At 41.0% G+C, this 22,845-nt stretch overlaps 1 protein-coding gene across 2 annotated transcripts in view; it reads right to left on the bottom strand.

Annotated features, from left to right (window-relative positions):
* The window catches only part of LOC117237616 (RNA pseudouridylate synthase domain-containing protein 2-like), a 174,690-nt gene that overhangs the window by 124,615 nt on the left and 27,230 nt on the right, over positions 1-22,845 (bottom strand). Inside the window, exon 1 of one of the 2 annotated variants that reach the window (XM_033501765.1) lies at positions 12,551-13,293. The exons of the other annotated variant lie outside the window; for it this stretch is intronic. Coding sequence (XP_033357656.1) covers positions 12,551-12,700 — 150 coding nt within the window. The 5' untranslated portion in view covers positions 12,701-13,293. Of the gene's footprint in view, positions 1-12,550; positions 13,294-22,845 lie in introns of those variants that run through there. 2 annotated transcript variants of the gene reach the window in all.

Raw genomic sequence — 22,845 nt, 5'->3', positions numbered from 1 at the left:
ACTGAACACGCATACACAAAGGCGAAAGAGAGAGCGGGAGGGGCAAGTCCCCTAACAAACCGGGGGCTGTTCTGGCAATGCGGCGCATCCGCATTAACCAAATGAAATTCCGTTTATATTAGATATGTAGGCTATATTGGCTGGCGCAGCGTACAGCGAGCCTGCCGCAATATGGCCGAACCATAGTTGCGGAACCGTGTCACTCAAACGTCTCGTCTTCGCAGACAGGCAGAACGCCGGGCCTCCAACCGTTGGGAATATGTCTTTCGAGGGCTCGATTCGCGAACTCGTTTCCTGGTACTCCGGGTTCGAAGACGCGACCGTGTGTTTTCCACCCGCTTCTCGTCTCGTTCGCGAAGCGGTGAAATCGCGCCGCAAAGGGCTACACCGTTTGCCAACAAACCAAACGTATTTCATACTACTCTGGATCCTGGATACAGCAAGCTGCCAGATAGGCAGTTAATCAGAGTGAACGCTCTCGCGCAAGGGACGATCGATTTTTGTATCCAGATACGAGGCAACGATGCAGTATCGTATTTTCGGTTGCAGAGAACATTTGGATACAATTTGGTAATTACGTTAGCTTTTGTTTGTTCGATGCGTTCGCTGATAGCGACGCGTATGTAGCGTCCATTCAATTATTTAAACGATGTTGCTAACGTGCAGCCATGTTCATGAGCATCGCACTTTCTATTACAAAGGAGATTTGTTTACGCGATCGTGACTGTATTTCTTAAATTTCCTTAAACCTAATTACGTAATTGAAAATATAAAATATTATTTCGAACAAATAATTTGTGTACTAATTTGTCAAAAGACGAAAAGAAGCTGACTGAGAGTGTCGGAGTATATTTCGAAGATTTTGCGAGACGTCGTATATCGTAGGAGGATATCGAAGTTAAGAATGAAAAATGATTCAGAACGGCAGATATTCGAAAGCCGGGCCAAACGAATGCCAGCCTAACACGCGGGTTCCTCGGCTGGGATAACTTCCGTCGGATACGACAGGTTTTCCAGTATTTCTGGCGCTGTCTGGTTCTAACTTCGTATCGTACAATGTTATCTTTCTCTGACTCTGATGTCACTGTGCATCAACCTTCGAAAGCTCTTGACTAATATCTCTATCCTCTGCGATTTATCGAAAATCGCGAAAATCGCTTTCGACGTGGCCAACCGAAACCTTTTCGTCGCATCTACTCTTTTACTTCTACTTTCCCTTGCTTCTTTCCGTTTGAATTAGTCACTTAATAATAAATATGTCAAAATAGTCGAAAATTGGATGTAGCGCGCGTGTGGCGAGCAGATTTTCAAAATCGCTTTTCTCCAGAACAAGAACTTTATTCTACATTTTGAACTTATTTCTTTTTACGAGGAATCGCGCCTTGCTCAGTTTTACCAGCATACCCTATATACACTGTAAGTTTCTCTGTATCCGGGCCTCTGTTACGTTAAATAAATATCTTACGTAAGAAAAGCGACGTAAGAAGAAAGGGAATAAAGAAAAATCCAGGGAGAAGCAGCCAGCTTCGTCCAATCTCCGTTTGGCAACCGATCAAACGCAACATCTGCCAACGTCCGTGAACTTTATTAATTTCATTACCTAAAAGCACATCGACGTCGATCGACGACAGCCGGAAGTAACGAGAGAGTACACGTGGAAGCCAAGGTCTAACTGTTCCGTTGCGTATTTCCTATTTTCCACGCTAGTACGATCTCGCCTGCTGCGTCTCTCCGAGTCTGCATTCCTACCCAAGCCAACGTAGTTAAACCGAGTGAAACTCAGCCGCCAGGAGGAGAGCGACTAACTTTGCTCCAAGCACGAAAGCAACGTCGGACGACGGGAAAAGGCAAGGAGAAAGTAAGGATAAAAGCAAAGATAGGCAAAGATAAAGCAGCGGAAAATCAAAGATGAAATAGAGAAGGGGAAGAAGTAGAAAGGTAAAAGAAAGAAGCGTTCAGAGGCTGTTAAAAGAAATAGTGCTGGAATAGGTGCGCTTGATAGGTTTTCTTTGAGATAACGTCCACGCCTTGTTGTTCTCGCACCGATCACGACGTAATACGCGAAGATTCTCCGATAGATCGAACTCTGCACCGTGATTTTCTCTCGGCTAGATTTTCTTGTAATATCCACTTTGTCTTAGCGTGTTGCGCGTGTACAAAGCGTGACAAGTGTGACTACGAATATTTACAGGCAAATTCAAATTTTTATGCATACGACTAAAAGAACGAAATCTGGATAGACGATTGTTTCATTAGTGAAATATTATAACGAGTATTATATTTTGGATACATCGTGCGCATTCTGCGCATTTTTCCATCCATAGATTTCCTATAATTGCGTGAGAATCCACAGTCTGCGGTGATAATTTCCATCGTGTCGTAATTCGATGAAAAATCCATAGATCTTGCATCTTTAAATTTCCCACAAACGCACACAGATCCGCGGATTAATTATTACTAGCGTGCCTTAGAGGCGTTCTTAAGATATAACAGCAAGTTGGAGCGCGAAGGATTAAAGTTAATTATGGATGTCGAGAAATTAGATTGCAGGGAATTAGGAGAAATAAAGCGAAGGTTCGCAAAGACGATTGAAATTGCAAATCGAACGAAGAGAGCGGCAATTAAGCTAATGCTCCGAGTTGAACAAGATCCATTCTTGTTAAGATAATAGCATGGTGGGTACGTTTGTAAGATAATTCGAAAAGGTAAACAAGCATCTTATAAGAAACCAGTTGCGTTGCCGATATGATGTGTTGTCGTCAATTAGTTGATAACTAGGCAACCTACTGAATGTCGTAAACGAGCCAAGACACGATCCCTGGACGAATGGTCTACGAGTATATTTACTTACCAGCTTCGAAACGATACATCAAAGCACCCATAAGCTACCGCATAAATTTCCATATTTCAATCTTCAACGATGTCTAAAACGATTAATAACTGTTACAAAACTGTTTCAACGGATTACCACGACACAAAATTATTCGGTTATACAAGATGTCTCGGTGATCATGGTACAATCGGCAAAGGGAACTCTGCGTGAAAATAAAATAAAATACAGAAGAACATTTTCTTCATACGACGCTACGTTTTCGATAAAGCAGAATTTGAAAATTTCTTTCGTACGCGTGAGGTACGCGTAAGGTCGATTTTCTTCGATCGATCGACCAATTCTCTCGATCACGTAATGTTAAGCGACGATCGAAACACGGCCTCGGTTGGCGCAGGCCGAAAATCGTGGAAAGAGGTCGTCATACGCATTCGGTATATAAATATATACATAGATATAACCTCGGTTCTTCTGGCAACGAAAAAGACAGTTCTGTCATCTGTCAACGATGTGGAGGTCTACGGATTACATAAGCTCCTCTCTCTCTCTCTCTCTCTCTCTCTCTCTCCCTTTCTAACCTCTCCTCTCTATCTGCATTTTTTCTCGTCGCGCTTAGTTATTCGTTCGTCACGGAAAGAACGTTGGACCGAGTGGCGATCGAGTTATCGTACAAAGATAATTACACTGTCCGAAAATAGCCACTGCCCACTCCTGTGGCGAGAAACGTTCAAAGAGAGGCGAGAATTCGCACGGACAGACATAGATCACGCGTAGATCAAACGCCCGTGACGCGATACAAAGTGATTGCGGCGCGAATATCGACGAAAAATAGGAAGCCGGGCCTCGTCGCAGCTCCGTCACAGAACTAATTGAACGTCCGTGTAAACCACATTCCATCGATGAAATCTCGTGTCAATGAAACCCGATCGACTTGCAAGATTTTCATGAACGACGTGTTTGATCAATACCGATGAGTTTGAGTTAGTCGACTTTCGAATTACCGATCGAAGCTACGACCGTAAATGAAAAGCAATCTAAGATTTCCTCGAATTTGAGACCGGGAATTTAATCTCAAGACTCGACAATATCGATATTTCGAAGATACGAACGATCGTGAGTTTGGAAATTCGAATATTTAGAAATTTGAAGATGTGAGAATTTGCAGATTTTAGCGCTTAAAAATTTGAACGTTCGAACGTTTGGAACGTCGAAGACTTAACGATTCAAAAATTTGAATATTTGAAGAGCGTCGGAGATCATGGCCCACGAGCACACTTATCTTCATCATGGTAATGCAAGAATTTCAAATTTCGAAGATACTTAAATCCGGCCATCAGCGTGTTACGAAATTCGAGGATTCAAACTCTTAATATGGGAAGCGCCAAAGCTGTTTCGAACTCGAACACAATCTAAATTGTCTCTCGGACAATACATGGAAGTGTGACAAAAAGCCTAGATTAGTCTGTGACAAACGCACTTAAATATATATCAGTCGCTAGACGCAGCGCTCATCTGGCGGGTTAATTTGCACCGCGACGACAAAGACAAACGCGGTAATCGTTGACATTTCGCGTTTCTTCGCCGTACATTTCTGATTCGCGATTTTTCACGTGCCACGCAGCTCCCGTTTAATTCGCCGAAATTTACAGCATGTCAGGAAAATTAACTATCTACATGCGACCATTCGCGAGTTTCTTTGCTCGTTGTTTGTTCTCTCGGGCAGAGAAGAAACGTCTTCGATTTCTACACGTAAACGTAAATTCGCGTATTTTTCTTATCGACGCGCGTCTGTTTTCGATTCTATGGTCCCGAGACCATACATTGCAAATACACCGTGTTTTACATATTAAATTCAACACATCCTTCTCGAACGTAACTTTAGGAAAAAACGATGCAGACGCATCCGGTGAACAAATAAATTACGAAGATTCAACATGCGCTCGCGAATACAATGCGACCACGGAGATGGTATAAAAAGCGAGGATACCTCTCCTTGGCTCTTTCAGCGAAATTTTATCGAGTTGGTGAAAACGTAACGTCAGTTTTCTATGATGCTATTGATTTATTTGATCAATTATATAGCTATCGTTTCTTCGATTATGTAGAATCTAATAATATACGTACGATCGAGAGGAATCCCAAAATAAACGTTGTAAAGAAATATTGGCTCTTGACACGTTCGCTACGTCGGCTTTTTTTTGAGGGTTTTGGTGTTTCTTTCGCGATACGGGCGACAATGTCCCGTGGGGATTTCGATCGAATAGCCGCACTGAACTTTCCTATTTGACAGCAACCCAACTACCTTAACCGCATACTCATTTCGACGCATGTTTCGCACTGTACTTTCATATTTGAAAGATTTACAAAGTATCTTACGATGTAACAAACTATACGATGTTTATTTCAATCTGCGTTTATTACGATTCAATAATAAATATGGTATAAAATAATCTTAAGTAAGAATAGGAAACATTTCACTTTTTTTAGTGTCAGAACGATGAATCGAGGAACATTGTTCCATTCTTAGCGTTCCGGGATAAAGAAAAAAGGTCTCGTACTACAAATCGTTAGATTTTTGGCACTAAGGGACAAATAAGCAGGATTTTTCACTATATTGTGTCAGAATTTCTCCTTTCCCTGCAACGACTCGATTAGCGTTTATTTCGTTGGACGTGAACGTGCTAATAAATAAAAAATTAGTTCATAAATCAGAATCGATCACAGTTAAATCACACGCATCCATCAATTTTCTCCGCCGCAGAGTCTCTACGAACAAATTTTATTCCAAATTACTTTCGCTCTGTAAAATCATCCTGTTCTCGACTGTACCAGTTACGGGACGCTATATATCTTCTGCAGAATAGGGAGGAAGTCCAATGGCACCGTGAGGGAATTAAGACACGAAGAGCGCGCGTATCTTTCAGCGGAAAGATACCAATGCATGAAACGACCAAAGCAACAGAGACACACCTATCTGCTCGTAAACTGTTGCACGTAGTATGCGTTACCTCGATTTTCACGGACATTGCATATCCAGTTAATACACGCACATAAATAAAGGTTTGTCCATAAAAGCAGGGAAAAAGGAAACGCTGGTAGGGACACGCGCAAGATATATACGAGTAACGATACGGTCGGTGGTCGTTTCAAACGCAAAAGTTTGTCCAAGATCCCGGATCTATGTGCCTCTAAGAGAAGACTTACACGACCGATAAAATCGATCTCGATCACGAAACGCACAACGTTCTCTCTCGCAACCCATTAACGTTTTAAGCTCTACGAAACTAGAGCAACCAGACTGACAAAGGGAGGGGGAAATTAAGACGGTAGAAGCTAGAAATGTTCGCGAAGCCACGGGTAAAAGCCTGCGTTTAAATTATTTCGCTCTTGCGTGGAACAACGAGTTTCAGTGTTACCTCCAGATGTAAAGAAAATAAACGCTTGTTATACAAGATTCGAAATAACGCTTGGTATACTTAGACTACGTACGTACGAAGATCAGAGGCAAAAAATAAGATAAACGATTATGAAATTCAATGATCAATTTCGTGTTGCCGAAATCGTGCTTGCAATTGGTCGCAAAATTGAATGTCGTCTTGCGTATCTATTGTACTATCGAACATTCCACAAAATGATTATTTACTTAATTATTTACGCAAAGAATTATCCGCGATTTTCAACAACCTAGTTTTGCTTTCACAGTTGTTCTACGACTTCGATGCGAATTGTTTAGGAGGTCCAACAACAACCTTCGAACCATAAAGACAAGGATCCTTTGAACCAAGTTGCGGAGAAGTCCGAAGTAGCAGCAACTACAATACTTTCCAATTGTCCAAGTTCTTTAATTTTCAAGTCAAGCTTCTCTCGGTCATTATCAAACTTAAAAATTGAGAAAAATTTGGAAACGACCGGCAGTCGATAAAATTCCGAACGATATTTCGTCTGGAAAATTATTCAGAAGCAGATTGCCCTTTACGACATTGCACGGATCGATACGATTTTCGCGCAATTTCTTCCCCCGTAAATTCGTGAATTTCATATTTCACGAATTACGGTAATGCAGTGTCTCGGCAAAGGTGAGCCCCGCGACGCGTAAAACCGGCTGAAAAGCGGCAAAACGATGGTAAAGTGATGGCAAAGTGCTCGTCAAATTATAGGTATGCAGCCAGCGGACGTTTACGACGCGCGCTTCGACCCCATCTACTCGGGTCGCCACTTGCTCGATTCGAACTTCCACTAAGTGTCCGCTCTTCCTCCACGCTTTTTGCATCGTTCGCTTTAACAAGCTCGGGTGAACGAACCCATTTCACCACCATTGATGGATTTTAAGAATGACTGCGCGGGAATCGTCGAACACCGTTACCTTTTTTCCACGTTCACGTCGAATTTGAATAATGATCGAGCGACTTTCGAAGACGTTCGATATCACGTGCCAGGTTTTCTTCTCTTTGTATCTTGTACGATTATAGAAGGCGATTTAAAGCAGCGAAATGGACGCGAGCCCCTTGCAAGTCAAATCGATCGAGTCCGTTTTTAATAAATTTGTTGATATCGTTATCGCTACTATCTTGCACGACAATTTATCAACTAATAATATTGGGAATTTTCGTAAAATTATCGAGCAGGAATATATGTAATAATTTTATTAAAGGCGCCAGGATATTTTCGTAATCGCAAAAACGATTTTGAACGCAGTTATTTCGATGGATTTGGTAGACTTAGCGTTGAAAAAGATGTCGGTCTTAAATATCACGGTCTTACGAACCTTTGTAACGACACAACGATCGTTGCAGTGACCGCACAACGAAAATTATGAACGACAAGGAGTTCTGACACCGTAGTATACGTATATTCAAACGTCGAAATTAGCGAAGCAGAACTGCAACGTTAGCCGTTCTTCGCTATTTATAAATTACTCTAATAATAATGACCACGGTCTTGGACATTGTAAATCCGTGCAATTTGTATTTGCGGTGAATTTCATTGAAAATTCGAAACACGATCCTAACGACACGTGTTTCCGCCTCGAGTCAATGTTTTCTGAAATTGCTACGACCGCGAGGCTCGGTTCGAAGGTTGCTTGAAAGTTTGAATATTTAAATGTTTGAACATTCGAAAATTGAAATGTTGAAAAAATCTAAAAATTAAATATTAGCATATTCTAATGATCGAATATTTGAGAATTTTAAACTGAAAATTGAAAAACTGGAGAATTCGTAAATTCGAGATATTATTGTCGTAAAACAGTGCTATTTCTATTTGCGACGACTTTCGTCCAAATCTGAAACACGATCACACCGACGCGCGTTTGCACTTCGAAGACTGCCAATTTCGAGCGATTCCAATAGGATCTTTAAACCATTATGGTCGTTGAAAAACGGAAGATTTTGCGATCGTCGTCCAAATTCGAACAGGTTCCCTCTCTTTCTTCGTGCCCTCTTTCTCTGTATCTTTTATCGCGTGGCTACATTAATAAGACGATTGAAAGAGAAATTAAAGCAAACGAGGAACACGTCAGCCACGTTCGTGAGTCATGACCAACTCGTCGAGTTTTGCGAATGCTGCTCTACGTGACAGGGAATAAAAGTTTCTCAACTGCTTACACGTGAACGTTGTCGAACTAAAGAGTTTTCGACGGGCGAACGGTTCGTATAGACCCTGTTTTATCCGAAGCTGTATTCGATATTAACCCGCATTCGCAAGGTCAAAGTGATTACTAAGTTATCACTTAGGAACCACCGAGTCAAACGTGTTTCGTGAGCATGAAAAACAGCCTCAGGGCTATATCAGTATAGCCGGCATATTCTATTCCAAATTGAATTCCAAACCCTTCGTTCCTTGGTCACGATCCAAGAGACACGTACATGCTTATATGGTACTTTGTTTGGGCAAATTTTCCATGTATCCGACGAATATTATCGTGCGTCAGTCGAAAGGTGAATATTTCAATTGCATTTTAAGTTATATTTAAGAAACGTGAAACGTTTCTCTATTGTTAATTCTTTGCCTCTGGCTATAACTGGGATCAAATGTTCTATCAACTTTAAACTGAAACATGTAATACCTTATATCACTCAAGTTCGAACTGTTGCTAAATCTCGCTACGAACTGTCTAACAAGGAGGATACGCGTAATTTACTTTTGTCAGAAATTAAGCGAAATATACAAAAAATATGGAATATCTAAATAAAAAAGCTACGATATAGAGCTTCGTTTCTTGCTGATAATAACGGCCTACGGTTCGATAGCCGACAAGACCAAAACGGCACGGGGGTTCGTTCTTCGTTGATAAGTGCTGGAACATGCGACACACGTGTTCCTGCACACCTTACGCGTCGTCTCAGTCACATATTTCACGTGGTATCGGAAGCGTTTCTTACCACGTCGTGTGCAGAAACCATAAATCCGTACAAGTATTTGCAAAATTTGAAGATCGAAGAACGGTGATAAAATAATGTCAGAATAATTTACGCGAAGTGAAATCACGCGTCATATTTCATATGAAATCCATTTTATTAATATCGTTCACAACGTGGAAAGGATCGGTTGTCACGCATGGTCGAATAAAATGTGCTCGAAACTCCATCGTTTCCGATGGTGGTTTTCAAACGTCAGATGAAACGAACGTCCGTAAACAATGGTTTTCGTCATCGACTAACGTGTTAAGTTATATCGATTTTATCTATCGTTTCGCGCGACGTTTCCCGTTTCACACGAGCATCCGATATTCGGACGCCTTAATTGTTAATAACACAAATTTCAGCCGCGACCGCCAACAGCTAGACCGCAAATGGCGAAACCGCCAACGATTCGACTGGTGTTCCATTGAAATAAACAACGCGGCCACGCGACGGTTCAGTTTCGTGCAACGAGTCACAGATTCCTCTACCTCGCGTACGAATTCTAGTCAACGTTACAAATAATACATTTTCTCTCTGCTTCTCGTCATTTTCGTTCCAATTGTATTTTTCTGACGTTAACGAACATTTGAAATGCGAACGAGATATGGAAAAATACATTTTGTTCGAGACCGAGCAATTCTCGGACGAATACAAAACATTCTAATACGTTTGAAATTCAATACAACGCGAATGTCTTTCCTCCAGCACCAGGAACAACGCTACAAAAGCCGCATAAATTGATATTCCAACAAATCTATGACTCATTGTATTTCATAAAATGCGCGCACACCAATCTAACTCCATAAAACGTACGTTCTGTTGTAAGCAGAGCAGCAACAGCGACCGGAATAACGCGAACTATAGCCGATTCCTAAGCGTCTATTTGTTTTCCGCATCCTTGGCAACTTTCGAGTACCGGTGTATAATACTTAGCACGATTATCGAGAATCAACGAAAGGCTGTATCGTACGTAACTACGTATACGCGTTTGTATTGCGTTTATATACCTATACCGAGGAATAATTTGGAAATCATTTCTTTCGAGTTAGCTTGAATTTTGTTATTTTAGAAAATTTTTTGATAAAAAGTTTTATCGGTATACACAAGCTGAAAGTTGATCGTTGATAGTTTAAACAAAGTTTCGACATCTTTATTTCTTCGAAGATCCTTTATTTTTATTGGAAGTTCCAAATATTTGACTGTAAAAGCCAGTGGCTATACACAATGTAACAGATAAGTATCTATTTTAAAATTTATTCGGATTTTTGAAAAGATTAAAATAGCAAAGACAAAAATTAGGCTTCGAGATAAACGATTCACTTTGTGCCTACGAAAAAATATTTGGTTATTTCCTCGAAAAGTTATTCCACATTTTTGATCGATATCGTATACAAGTAACGTGAAAGAATATACGAATCAATTATTTCGAAACACACGAGCACTCTAACTTACAGAACTCGCGGTAAACAAGGCAAAAAAAAAATCCTTACAATTTCCATAATTATATAAAAAAAAACGACAGTTAACGTAGACCAAGTTCTAGCCAAAAAAAAAACGGCTGTCTAGTTTTTCAAATCGTTGGAATCGTTAAAAATGCAAAAAAGTTGTACACGTACGGGGCTAACGCGAAACAAAGTTCATATTCACCGAGTGATAAACTCAAAGTTAATAGAAAAATGCGTCTTTCCTCTCGATTAGGAGAATGATTTCGAATTTTTTATCGACAATATTTGTAAGCAATACGAGACAGCGTCGTATGACCGCGTGAATGCACAAAAAAGCGAGAGAAGAATCTGCGTAATTGACGGAGACTAATTCTCACCGTGAAAGTTTTCCCGGACGACGATAATTAACGCCAACGAAGTTTCAGCTTCAAAAACAGATCTGCAGCTTCTCGGATCGGCGCATTCGTTAAAAAATGCATTTATCCCCGCGACGAAGCAGAATCGTTCTCGCGATCGGTAAAATATGCATCAGCGGCGGGCAAGTTCCTTCAATTGCGACGACGAATAAGATACAACGGTCGGGGATCGGCGATAATTAACGTTCGGATTTAAATGGTTTTAAGATGAAACCTTCTTCGCGAGGACGTTCGCCTCGAAGAGACGTTTAGAAACGAAATTCTCCGAATTCGTTAGGTAAAGAGAAGCACCGATTATATAACTCGATAAAATGATACGCGAAAGAAGCGCGCGAGCGCATTCAACGTTGCGTTAACTTAGTTAACGAGCCGATGCTCGTTTACACAACGTCTCGGTGTCAAAATCGCGACTGGATTATAATTAATAGCAACGAAATGGGCACAATAAGCGAGGCACCGTGAAAGGACCGACGAAAGCAGATTTTTTAATCAGAGCAAACAGAGCTGGTGATTCGAGCAACACAATGCCAATGTTTCGTTCGGATAAACATCGCATCGGAGCAAGATTTTTTTCTACGACGGAACCGCCTCGTGCCGTGGACAATAAGCAAATATAAAGCTAATAAGATGCTAACGTTAGGTATTCGCGGTAGTGTTTTTTCGCGTGGTCATTTGTAACGAAAGCGCGTGCTATCTGTTCTACTTGAGCCGAAGTAATCGCATTATTCTACCTGATATCGTTATTCCCGTTTAAACTAATGTATATACATCGTTATCAGCGCGTTAATATCTCTCGCGTCCACCCGTCAGCCTCTTCCGAGAATTGTTTTCGCGTTATACCCTTAGGGGGTCATTCCGACCGAGACCAATAACATTATCCTCCTAATCTGACCATCAACAAACGCTCGTGACAAAGGAAGGCTTCGCCGAAAGCGGGTGTCGCGTATTATATGATAAGCCTACTCGTTCACGCGATCATAATAAACAAAGCTAGGACATAATTTCGTTTATGGAATATGTATAGAAAATTCGTACGATGGTTCATTGATTCACATTCTATCGTCTGTGACTTTTCGTTTGACTAATATCTTATATTACGAGATACAAATTCCATCGGTAGAAATTTAATTAATTGGTAATTAACGTTTCGGTAGATAAGAAGTCTGTGACAATCGTCTTCTTCGATGTTCATTAAGATAAGGCGGATAAAACTTTTAATCGTAAATTTGTTTTCAAGAAACGACGCGCACAAAAATTACTCCATTGCGCGTTAAGAAATGAAATATCACTGTACCCTTAAATAGAAATCTATGAAAATCCACGAAACAAAATATCGTAATTCGTAATTCGCTCGTGTAATCGGAACAATGAATACGTCGATTCGCCGACGGAAATTCACCGGATCGATATAGCAAAAGTTGAAACACGGAGGCAAGTACAACGAAGAATCTATCCTACCTTTCTCGGTTCAGGAGCGTAGATGCCTGGCAACGGGGCGAGCAGGTGCAATCCAGGATTCGGGATGCCAGAAGCGGGGTGTCCAGGCGGGATCGGCAGAGGCACCAGCTTCAGGCCCCAGGGTAGGTACCAGGGCGCAGTGTGGTGCATGATCGCGGCACAATCGTCAACGATTCCACTGTATGGCGAAAACAACGCGCCAGGATGCGTTTGCGGAACAGAAATAAACGATTTACCACACGATCACGGGGCGTACTCCACGGCTAACGCGTTTTTCTTTCTTTACGATTTACGATTTACGATTTACGATTTATAGGCCGAACAGCCTCAAGGAAACGTGTGACGAAACGATCGAGGCAAGCAACAGGATCACCTTGGCATCTTCCAACACGATTACTCGGGGATGACCGATTTTTCGCGCGATTTTATCCTCGATCCCCTATTTCAGGATTTAATGGCTTGATCACACGCGTGACGAGCTATCGTTAGGGTGCACTGACGTCATCGTAGAACGACAAATTTCGTTCCGATAAATTCTCTCTGTTCGATCTTTCTTTTTATTTTCTTGTATTTTTGGTTTCGGACAATGGTCGGTTGATCAGTGGTTTCGTTTATTTTGTCCCTCGTCAGGTTCGATCGTCGATCACGATGAAACGGAGTAATAGACGACGTTTGGTTAATACGTACACACCGAACGTTCACTCGGTGAGCGCGCGGCAACGACTGATCACCGATCGAGCGTCGACGCTCGAGCACATGGCCGCGTCGACCCCCACCACCTCGTTCGAGCTGCTTCTAGGCCGCCAGACGCTCGCACCACACCCCCTGCCCACCCCATTTTCCACCGATACCCGCACGACCGTTTCCTACCTTTGACTTTTCCATCCTTCGCTCCCTCTATTTTTCCTTTTCCACCCCATTGTCTGTCGTCTTTCGACTCTTACGCACCCTTAGCCCTCTGGTCGAGCCACCGTTATTCATGTACTCTCGTCGTTTAGACGTTGCTTCGCGAATATTATGCCGCTTCTTGCTACTAGCGGTGACACTAATAAAAAATACATCGAGCTTGCTTTTGTAAAAGTGTAAATAAGATTTGTCGATATCGTCGACTTGACTCGTGTAAAACGAGGTGTGTCTATCTTTGACAGTTTCACGATAAAAAACAAAGTTATCTCGGACAATTATTACCAACGTTACGCTAGTTAGAGATTACAACAAATTACTGGTGGTAATAAGTTTCCTTACATAAGAGTAAAATGTTTGGTTGAAAAAAAAAAGAGAAGAGTACAATTCTACAAGTAAACTTTGTAAACGATTTATATTTATACTCCGTGATGTCATCGAAAACCTATAGTCCGTAAAACTAATATTAAAAAGGTGTAATCCTTTTCTAATTTCCATCTGCAAATTTAGGGAAGATCCCACGAATTCGAGCACGAACACCGGGTCTGGAATTATTTCGGCATTAAAATAAAGCCCACGATCGGGAATAGTCGCCACCGATTAAATTACACGGCAATTTCATCGACTCGTTGGAAAGTTGGCAGAGATTTGACCGGAATTATTTACATTCTCATTAAATATAATTACCGACCGACACAGGTGCTACCTAAAATTGGACATACACCTGGGAATATAACTGTATCTAACTTCGGTAGACGGAGCATACTCGTAGACTATCAAACGAGATCCCATATTGCCCCGATTCTCCCTTAACGAATCACATATTTATAAACGGTGGCCTTTCCCGAGACCGCCGAATTTCCGCAAACAAGCTCGGTTAAAACGCCATCAATGAAAAAGCGCGATTCCTCGAAATATTCATGCGACGTACGTACAGTAACTCCGCTTCACTGCTGGTCAGTGACGAACGTTAAAAAGTATTCTCGTCGTTACAACGCCGATAAGATACGCGTACAGCAATTTCCGCTGAATTATTGCATTTTAAGCGATATCGAAGGATAATTGCGAAAGAGACGCACATATCCCGGAGGAAAAAAGAACGCGTTGTAAAGATATTGATAAGAGAATGACGGGACGATGGTTCCGTATACGCTTAATTCCTTGTTTTGAATATCGTATTAGTGTTCCTCTTAAAACATCAAAAACACTTTTCTGCTTATTAAAGAGCGACATTGAGATAGAAAGTTCCCAGGTTCGTAATAAAAATAAGAGAGACTTCTCGAAGAGCGAATGAATAAAAATATGTCGTGAATCTGTCGCTGAGGCTACTTTATTATTAAACACACTTTCGTATTACTTAATATTTCATAACTGAAAACTTGTAAACCATCGTTCCCACGCCACGAAGCTACAGACGTATAGAAAAATTTGCAGAAAATACAATGTTCAAGTCGACGAAAAAAGAGTAGAAATATTCAAAGTTCTCTATTCTCTATCGGAAACTTTCCATGCAAACTTCGCGAAAGCAACAAGCAAGAAACATAACCTGAAATATAACTGTTGCAGTTCGTAAAGTTTCGGATAAACGCAGATAAATTTCGATCGCGTTGCGTTAATGTCGCGTTACTTGCTTTGCTTTTAAATAGGGCGCTGTCGAAACGAGTCGTTCGACGTTATTAAAACCAAGAGAAATGACAGGCGTCGGTAAACAGCAGGTGCACCCGGTGCCGTACGTTAAGGCAAATATTGATGAACAAACGTGCATTCGCTCAGAGACGAACGGCTCGAATATTAATATTAATGCGACCGTCATTACACTTGCTGATCACGGACCCATTGCTCTCGCGGAGGTGACCAGTTGGATATATTTCACGGCGCATTCCCTGTCAAATTTGAGAATCTATGTCAAACTTGGAATAAATTCCGCTACCATGGACTCCAGACGTTGATCCACGATCATTCTCAAACGTGGTAAGTCTAATTTAACAACAAATCCACAGACTTCCAAATCCTCAAATTCAAATTGAAATTTAATTAAAGCGCCCTATGTAGCATTTTTTAATTTTAATAATCTCTCAAGAAAATCACCTCTTAGAACAGAAATTAGAGGAAAGAAGTAAATAACTTGTCGTCCGGCCTACGTATTTTCCGCCTATACTGAAAAAATAGCACCGAGCGTTTGTCGTACGTCCACCTATAACAATGATCGCTATCAATCGTTGCCCGTTCGAACCAAACGAAAAGGCGCACTCGACAAACTGCAAATCACGCTTTCGTGGAACCGCGAACGAGAAAAATCAGAATCAGGGCGGCAATGACAAATACAGGCTGCGAGGAACACGGTGACACAACGAGTCTCCGTTTTGCAAGTGGAACGAGGGAAAGACCAAACACGCGCGAACATGACGTTCTTGAACAAAGAATAAACGTCAGTCCGACGAACGAATCGATTTTCATCGGCCATTTGCTTCGACCCGGCTGAAACCAGGTAACGATAACTACAGAGGTGTAGCGCGTTTGTTACGAGCGATAAATTTGTTTATGTGCGATTAATTCCTTCCCTTATAATTTCTTTAGAAGAACTTAACCTGTTAACCGAGTTTCTTCTTAATCGAAAGTTCTTGTAAGCACGGAATTAAACGTTAATAAAGACAAATCAATTTTAGCTGAATTGATTTTAGCTTTTGCAAATGTATTACAGATACGATACAATTCGTTTCGAATGGAAAGTGAACAACGCGTAATAAAGTATTGTGAATCTTTAAAAAAAAAAAATCTTCCGATGAAACAGTTATTTAGAATTTTGTAAAATTACCAAATTTGAGTAAAGGATTGACATTAAAAGTATAAAGCGACAGATATCACCGATTCGTAATTGTTCATAAAAATGTGTATTCCATGTATATGTCACACACTGTGTTCAAAGTTATTCGAAAGCTCTTCGTTTCGTGGAAAAATTAGATTCTCAGCGTCTCTTTCGGCTGATAGGATTTCTTCGGCTGCCCCCTGAAATGGAGGGCTTCCTCTCGACTCTCTGCTTTGTACGCGATATGTATCGCGTTCATGGGGATTGATCGTCGCACAGGGGTTACTCGTTTTTCATTCGATTCTTTCTTATCCACGTTTGCTTTTAGCGATTGTAAGTCACTCGATCTTGAATATATATGTATATATACATAGAAAATCCTGTGTATAAATTACAATATTAGACTGAATATTTGACACTAGTTCCTCTTTCGAAGTCCTCGATTTTACTAAATAAAAGAACCAATTTCGAACAAGTCTGCGGATTGTGCAATGAGATTCACCGCGACATGTTTCGCGGAAGCTAACGAGCACGTTGCGTTAATCATGTAAAGAAATTTTCGAATCAATGAACCGAGTAACGCAGTAGCGATCAGATAAACGTATATCTCTCTCGATATCGCTATAAAATACGAACACGTTAATGTTCCTTGTATCGGACTATTTTAAACGAGCGCATTTTATTTTAACGAACAACTGATTAATAAGGATGATTGCATCGCTCGAAATTACAAAAGAATACGCGACTGAAACCTGTAGCTCGAGAACAAAAGCAGTTTTTCTTTCTGTTTGAAGTCTCGCGAAGGTCGCGCTTTGACTGCTTTGACACACCGGTGAAAGGATTTTCAAAATTGCAACTGGACGCTTGGTCTACGCTGACAACCGATTATTATCTTACTCCACTATCGTAAGGTACAGGTACTCGATCGTATAACGTCATATTTTTGCATCGACGAGCTTATATAACTCCAAGCTGGTTAAAACTAGTCAATTTCAGAGTTCTGTGATATGTCTCTTAGAATTCTAGGATATTCCAGGAATTTGATCGTGCTCGCGAAGATCGTATTCGTTCAAGAACTTCCTGGAATCATCAATGTCACTGTCTTTACTTTTTATGTTCCTTCCTTTTTCATATTACGACGGTTCTTGCTTCATTCTCAGAAATCTTTTTACGCTATTTTTTCTAATCAAATCTTTTTCACGCTTTCTTGCACTTTGCATTAGCTCTTTTTATCGCTGAAACGCTTTTTCTGCTATATCATCGAGCTAGAATTTCCAAGAAATGAATAATCCAATTGATACCCTTATCTTGCGAATTGAAAACTATATTAACTCTGTCATATCAATGAAATCATTTTCTAAAAATGAAAATTACCGTGTAATAACCACCATATACTATTACGTGTCCACGACGTGAAGTACCTGCTTCTCTCATGTCACGAGTAATCATCTGCTAAATTAACCCGCAACGCTGTACATGCCAAAATAAAAATTTGAAGACTCAAGCGTAATAGCATCACGCAACCACAGAGGACACGGAAATTAAAGTTACGCTCGTACAAAACTAATTCGAAGAAGCAAAAGATGCAGGAGAACACGCTAGTCGATACGAAGTGGAGCGGTGCCGGTTTATTATCCAAGAACCAAAGGATATGCAGAGAGGCACGCACGCTATCAACGCACGAGATTTCCAGTCATTGACACGAGGCCTCGTCACGCGAGTTTTTGCGTAACGCGCCACGTAACGCGACATAACGTCGCTCGATACGGAACAACGCGCGCGCGAACCTTGAATTTCCTCGATCGGATCGTTCATGCATAACTAAACTGCGGATGTTTATGCTAATTTAGATTTATATTGATACAATTAAAAATACAGTTCTATCCTTTAATTCTTTAAGGGCCATATATTAATTTATCATGTCACAGATACTGCAATTTGTTTAAATTTCATATAATCCTGGAATCTAAATGAAAGAGATAGAAACGAAGAACATATCGAGGCGATCTCTGAAATTTCCTTTTTATAGCCACTAAAAAAAATGAAAACTAAATGTTGCGTTAACGCAACTTTCGTATTTAATGTCTAAATATTTGATCTAAATATGTAACGAGTACATGTACCGAAACTTATAATGAAATATGCTGTAGAATCAAAAGCAAAGAAAATAATTATGTTAGGCAAGTTCGGCAACAGTACGGGATAAAGATAGCGTATAGTATATCGTGACCTACGTTACCAAGCCCAATTTCTTGGCTAATAAGCGGAAATGAATCAAGTATAACGAAATATGAAATGTCATATATATAATTGAATCGACTTTTTCAATGAATAACTAGGTAGTTTCGTTATTTCAGGTTTATAAAAATTGGCAAGAAAATTTTGAAATTTTTAGAATGAAACTGTTACGATTTTGTCGTGGTACCAAAGAATGTCGATCATGTATACGATTATTTTTGAAAAAATCATTTAAACTACCATATTGATTCTCTTCTAATCGTACATTTGTGTTATATATTTGTCGGATTTGTCTGGTTGGCGCTGGTTTTAGGGGCGCGTTGCGTATCTTCATTAGGACTAGCCATCGTAGTTGTTCAAAGAGGTTTATATTTACAATGTTATATACAAGTGTTGATTTAACTGAGTGTAACAATTAAACGTGATTGTTAGACACTCTTAAAGTAAAGACAATGTTCTTTGGTTCGAACGAATCCACGGTCAACGGGATAACTCTTTGTACAATTGGATATGTTTAGAAACTCAAAGTGACGTTAGCTGTGACGTACGGTATCTTTCTGACCGACTGACCAGACGTTGTGTGTAAACTCTCCAAGGTGATCATAAGAATAAAAGACTGACAAGATCACACTTGTCAATTGCGTATTGATCGGGGTTATCGACAAAATTCCAGGCGCCGTTACTAGGCAGACCCGCGTAGAGCCGTCATTGCTCCTGCCTCGGGGCTTGTTTGTTAATACAGCGTGTGTCCCTCGATATTGGTACTTCTACTGTTAAGTAAAACGTTGGTCCCGTGACCGTGGCTACGTTCGGCGACCAGTTGTGTCACCTCGACCCCAAGCCCACTGTTATAATACTATAATGAACAGCTATAACGAACAGTCTAGACCAAAGTATTGGGTATCTTCCCAAAATTCCAAAAGAAAGGCCCGTTATCCTTACATCTCCGACATATTTATAATCTTTTTAATTTGGATCGTAACCGTTGTGATTTCTATTGTTAACGATTTCAGATTAAAAAGATAAAGGTATAAAGCATGACCGTTCGTTTACACGCATGGACGAGGAACGATGAACTCGGGGTGAAACACATACAGCCACCGCGTATCTCGTTGCCGACAAAGAGCTATGCCCCTGGCTATTTGCTCGCGCGATATTTGTACACTCGTTCGTGGAAGATTCGCGCCGAACGCTGTTCTTTGCGAGTTCCTCCGCGTGCAACGAGACTCACGGTAGCGGATAACTCGAAATTAATGGCTCGATTCCGCCCACTAGAATTGTCCCGGTAATAAATGTGCTCTGCGTTGTATCTTTATCGGTCGCATCCCTGTACTTATTGGACGATGTTTGGAACTGCAAGACCATTGCATATTCTTTACTGGGTTACGATTCGCGACTTTTCATGTTCCTCGATGAAAGACCTCGATGAAATTAAAACGAAAAATCATAAAATCGAAGTGAGAAATCACGCGTAGTAGAGATCACGAATCCAAAATTGTTACCTCGTCGATAGTATAGGTGACACGACGATAAATCTGTTTTCAACGGAAGAGGACAGAAAGAAGAAGAAACGTTCTAAGCGAACGACGCTTTACACGATTTATTCTGCACGCTCGCGATCCTGCACATCGCCAGACTTTTACTTTCGTTGAGTAACGAGGTATAATTAAAATGTCTCGTCGAAGAATGCTCTTCCCACTTTCTAACCGGCCACCGGTGAACCATTCGCTCCGAAACAATTCGTCGATTTTCTGCCACCCGTGCGTCCACCTCCGCCACCAAGCGCTCGAGCAGATTTCGCGTAAAACCTGGCAAAATCCTCCCGTTGCGCGATACAACGTGCAACCTACGCGGTGGCTAAAAATATCTGACGAAGAAGCGATCCAAAGTAACGGAGAGATTAAAGCAATGGGAAGAGAAGTAGAGGAGATTAACCCCTTAAAGAGAAAGATTTTTGCACGCCGTTGCTTAGATAACAAGAGCGATATTTTGTAATATAAGAAAACGAAATATTAGGTCATTGAAATTAGGTCAGTACCTTTGAATATACGTGACATTTTTGAAAATTCAACAAAATACAACTGAAAAACATTCCCTAAAAAATCGATTTGAAATTGAAAATTTAAAAAGCTAGAAATCAATAACAAAATACGTATCTGTCCGACGATCCCTAATAGCGAACTATGGGTAACTAGATCGGAAATAACGGTACAACGACAGTAACAAACAACTGATCAAAAAAGACGATCGAAGGGATCAGCTAGCTCTCTGGTTGATTGTTTGAAAGGGAGCCGATTCTGCGAAACCACCTGTCGGCGATTTGTCATTCGGCGTACATAGTCGAACGGATAATTTATCGCGATTACTAAGAAAGTGGTAAGTATAATTGGTGCTATAATCTGTAATCGTGGAACCGATCCAGGATGAATACTCCACCAGGAATCTCTTTCGCGGCACACGCAAAGTCGACGATAATGCGGCAGGCAACGTTTCACTTCGTGCCATTTCAACCGACTTACGTAAGATTAAAGATTACGTCTGTCTCTCTTTCTCTCTCGGTCGTTCTTTTTTTATCCTTTTACAGCCTCGTAAATACGATCGATCAGTCTTTATCATAGAGGAACTACGCGCAGTGATAAATAATTGGAGAATCGTGCTATCGTGTGATATTTGGTACGTCGAAAGATGGCGATCGTTGAATATGAGTCATAATGTAAATGATAAAAACGTTCCGCCTTTAGCCCAACGTCGATACATAAAAAGTGAATTGTGCACCGATGCCCGCACCCAAGAATAATTTTCACCGTGCCTCGGTTGCGCAACGCAAAGTTTCGCGATCCATTATCGACTGCATTCGTTGGTCATCCTTCGGTTTCTCACGAACTCTCAACTTTCCTATCGATATACCGAACGGTGCTCGAAACTTTTTGAGCATCACTCCCATCAAACTAAAAACATTCCGATATATAACCAGGAGGCAGAAGTGTTATTTCAAAAACCGATAAATTGTCCGACTGTACATGACGTATAGCGTACGTTAAATTCACTTTATGAGCATTACGTAAGCGAAATTTCGCGTACGCTTTCCCTACATCGTAAAGTCCCGAGAAGGAAAGTTGCGAAAGCGAAGGTTGAGATCTCGAGGCTTCGCGGCCTCCTGTTTGGCAGTGGCTCCGAAGAAGCTCGGTGTGGTGCAAAAGGAACGCATGAATGAGCAGCAGATCTTACAATGTAGTCCAACGGTCCATTCATATGGTTCGTAATTGGCATAAGTTATTACGCGCAAACACTCGCACAGTTGGATTTAGATTCAAAACTAATTATACTAAAACGATAATTAATCCTATCATTGGCAAAGAGACTGACAAATCTTGCACTGTTGCCTCTGACGTTGATCTCTTTCATCGAAGCGTATCGCGAGAATTCAATTACCAGTGGTAACGCTCTAAAATTATCTACGATATAGTTAATGACGCGACAAACGTGATATGCAAATGACGGATGCGAGTTCATTAGAGGGAGAGGGGGGATTCTTCGCGTTCGAACACCATCTAATTGCAACGCAAAATTAAAGAGAATCAACGAGCTCTAACGAGCTGGGACGAACTTTCACCCTTAAGCCTCTTCTATGCATACGAAAGCGTGTTTCGAATATACCGGCTCTATTTTGACGTTCTTCGAGAACGATAGTGCGAGAATGTGCCATACGATGAACGAACGAGTGATTTTAATCACGAATGATGGAAAATTCAGCAAATATCAGAATCGGAGTATTCGTTACGAGCAAAGAGCGAAGATCCGTATCCCTGCAGAACTGAACATTTCGGTGACTCTAAATCTGTTCCACGGCGGTGATTCTCGCATGGCTGTGTAGATACATGAAAAATGACCGTTATTGTATCAAAATAGATAGTACAATTTAGCATCGCAACGTGCAAGGAGCGTTAGATAGGACATTTTAACAAAAGAGACAGAGCATAAAGGTAACCAATTGCTGCGCGGAAACCTTGGTTCTGGCGAAAATCTATTTTTCATCGAATGGTGTTCGAATGGTAATGGAAAATTGATACGGTCGAAAATGAATAATGAAACGATGGTTGATGGGTTTAATGTATTTGGAAAGTAATCCTGACACGTCGGCTGCCACGTTTCTCGATGAACGATGACCGTGCCGCACCGAAAGACACGAAGCCGAGTGTGTTTCATTCCGATCTCGGGATCGGCTGGATGAAGAGAAACCGCGTATAATATTCGCATGGCGGAAAGATGGGCATGGCAATTAGGGTAAAATGCCAAAAACGTTGAAAGACGTCGCGTTCGTCGTCAGATACCTCGTTGAATTATATCG

The sequence above is a fragment of the Bombus vosnesenskii genome, unplaced genomic scaffold (genome assembly GCF_011952255.1).
Source record: "Bombus vosnesenskii isolate JDL3184/JDL3185 unplaced genomic scaffold, Bvos_JDL3184-5_v1.1 scf7180000013383, whole genome shotgun sequence".
NCBI classification, from domain to species: Eukaryota; Metazoa; Arthropoda; class Insecta; order Hymenoptera; family Apidae; genus Bombus; species Bombus vosnesenskii.
Note: the sequence above shows the minus strand (reverse complement) of the source record. Positions and strands in the feature narration are given on the sequence as shown.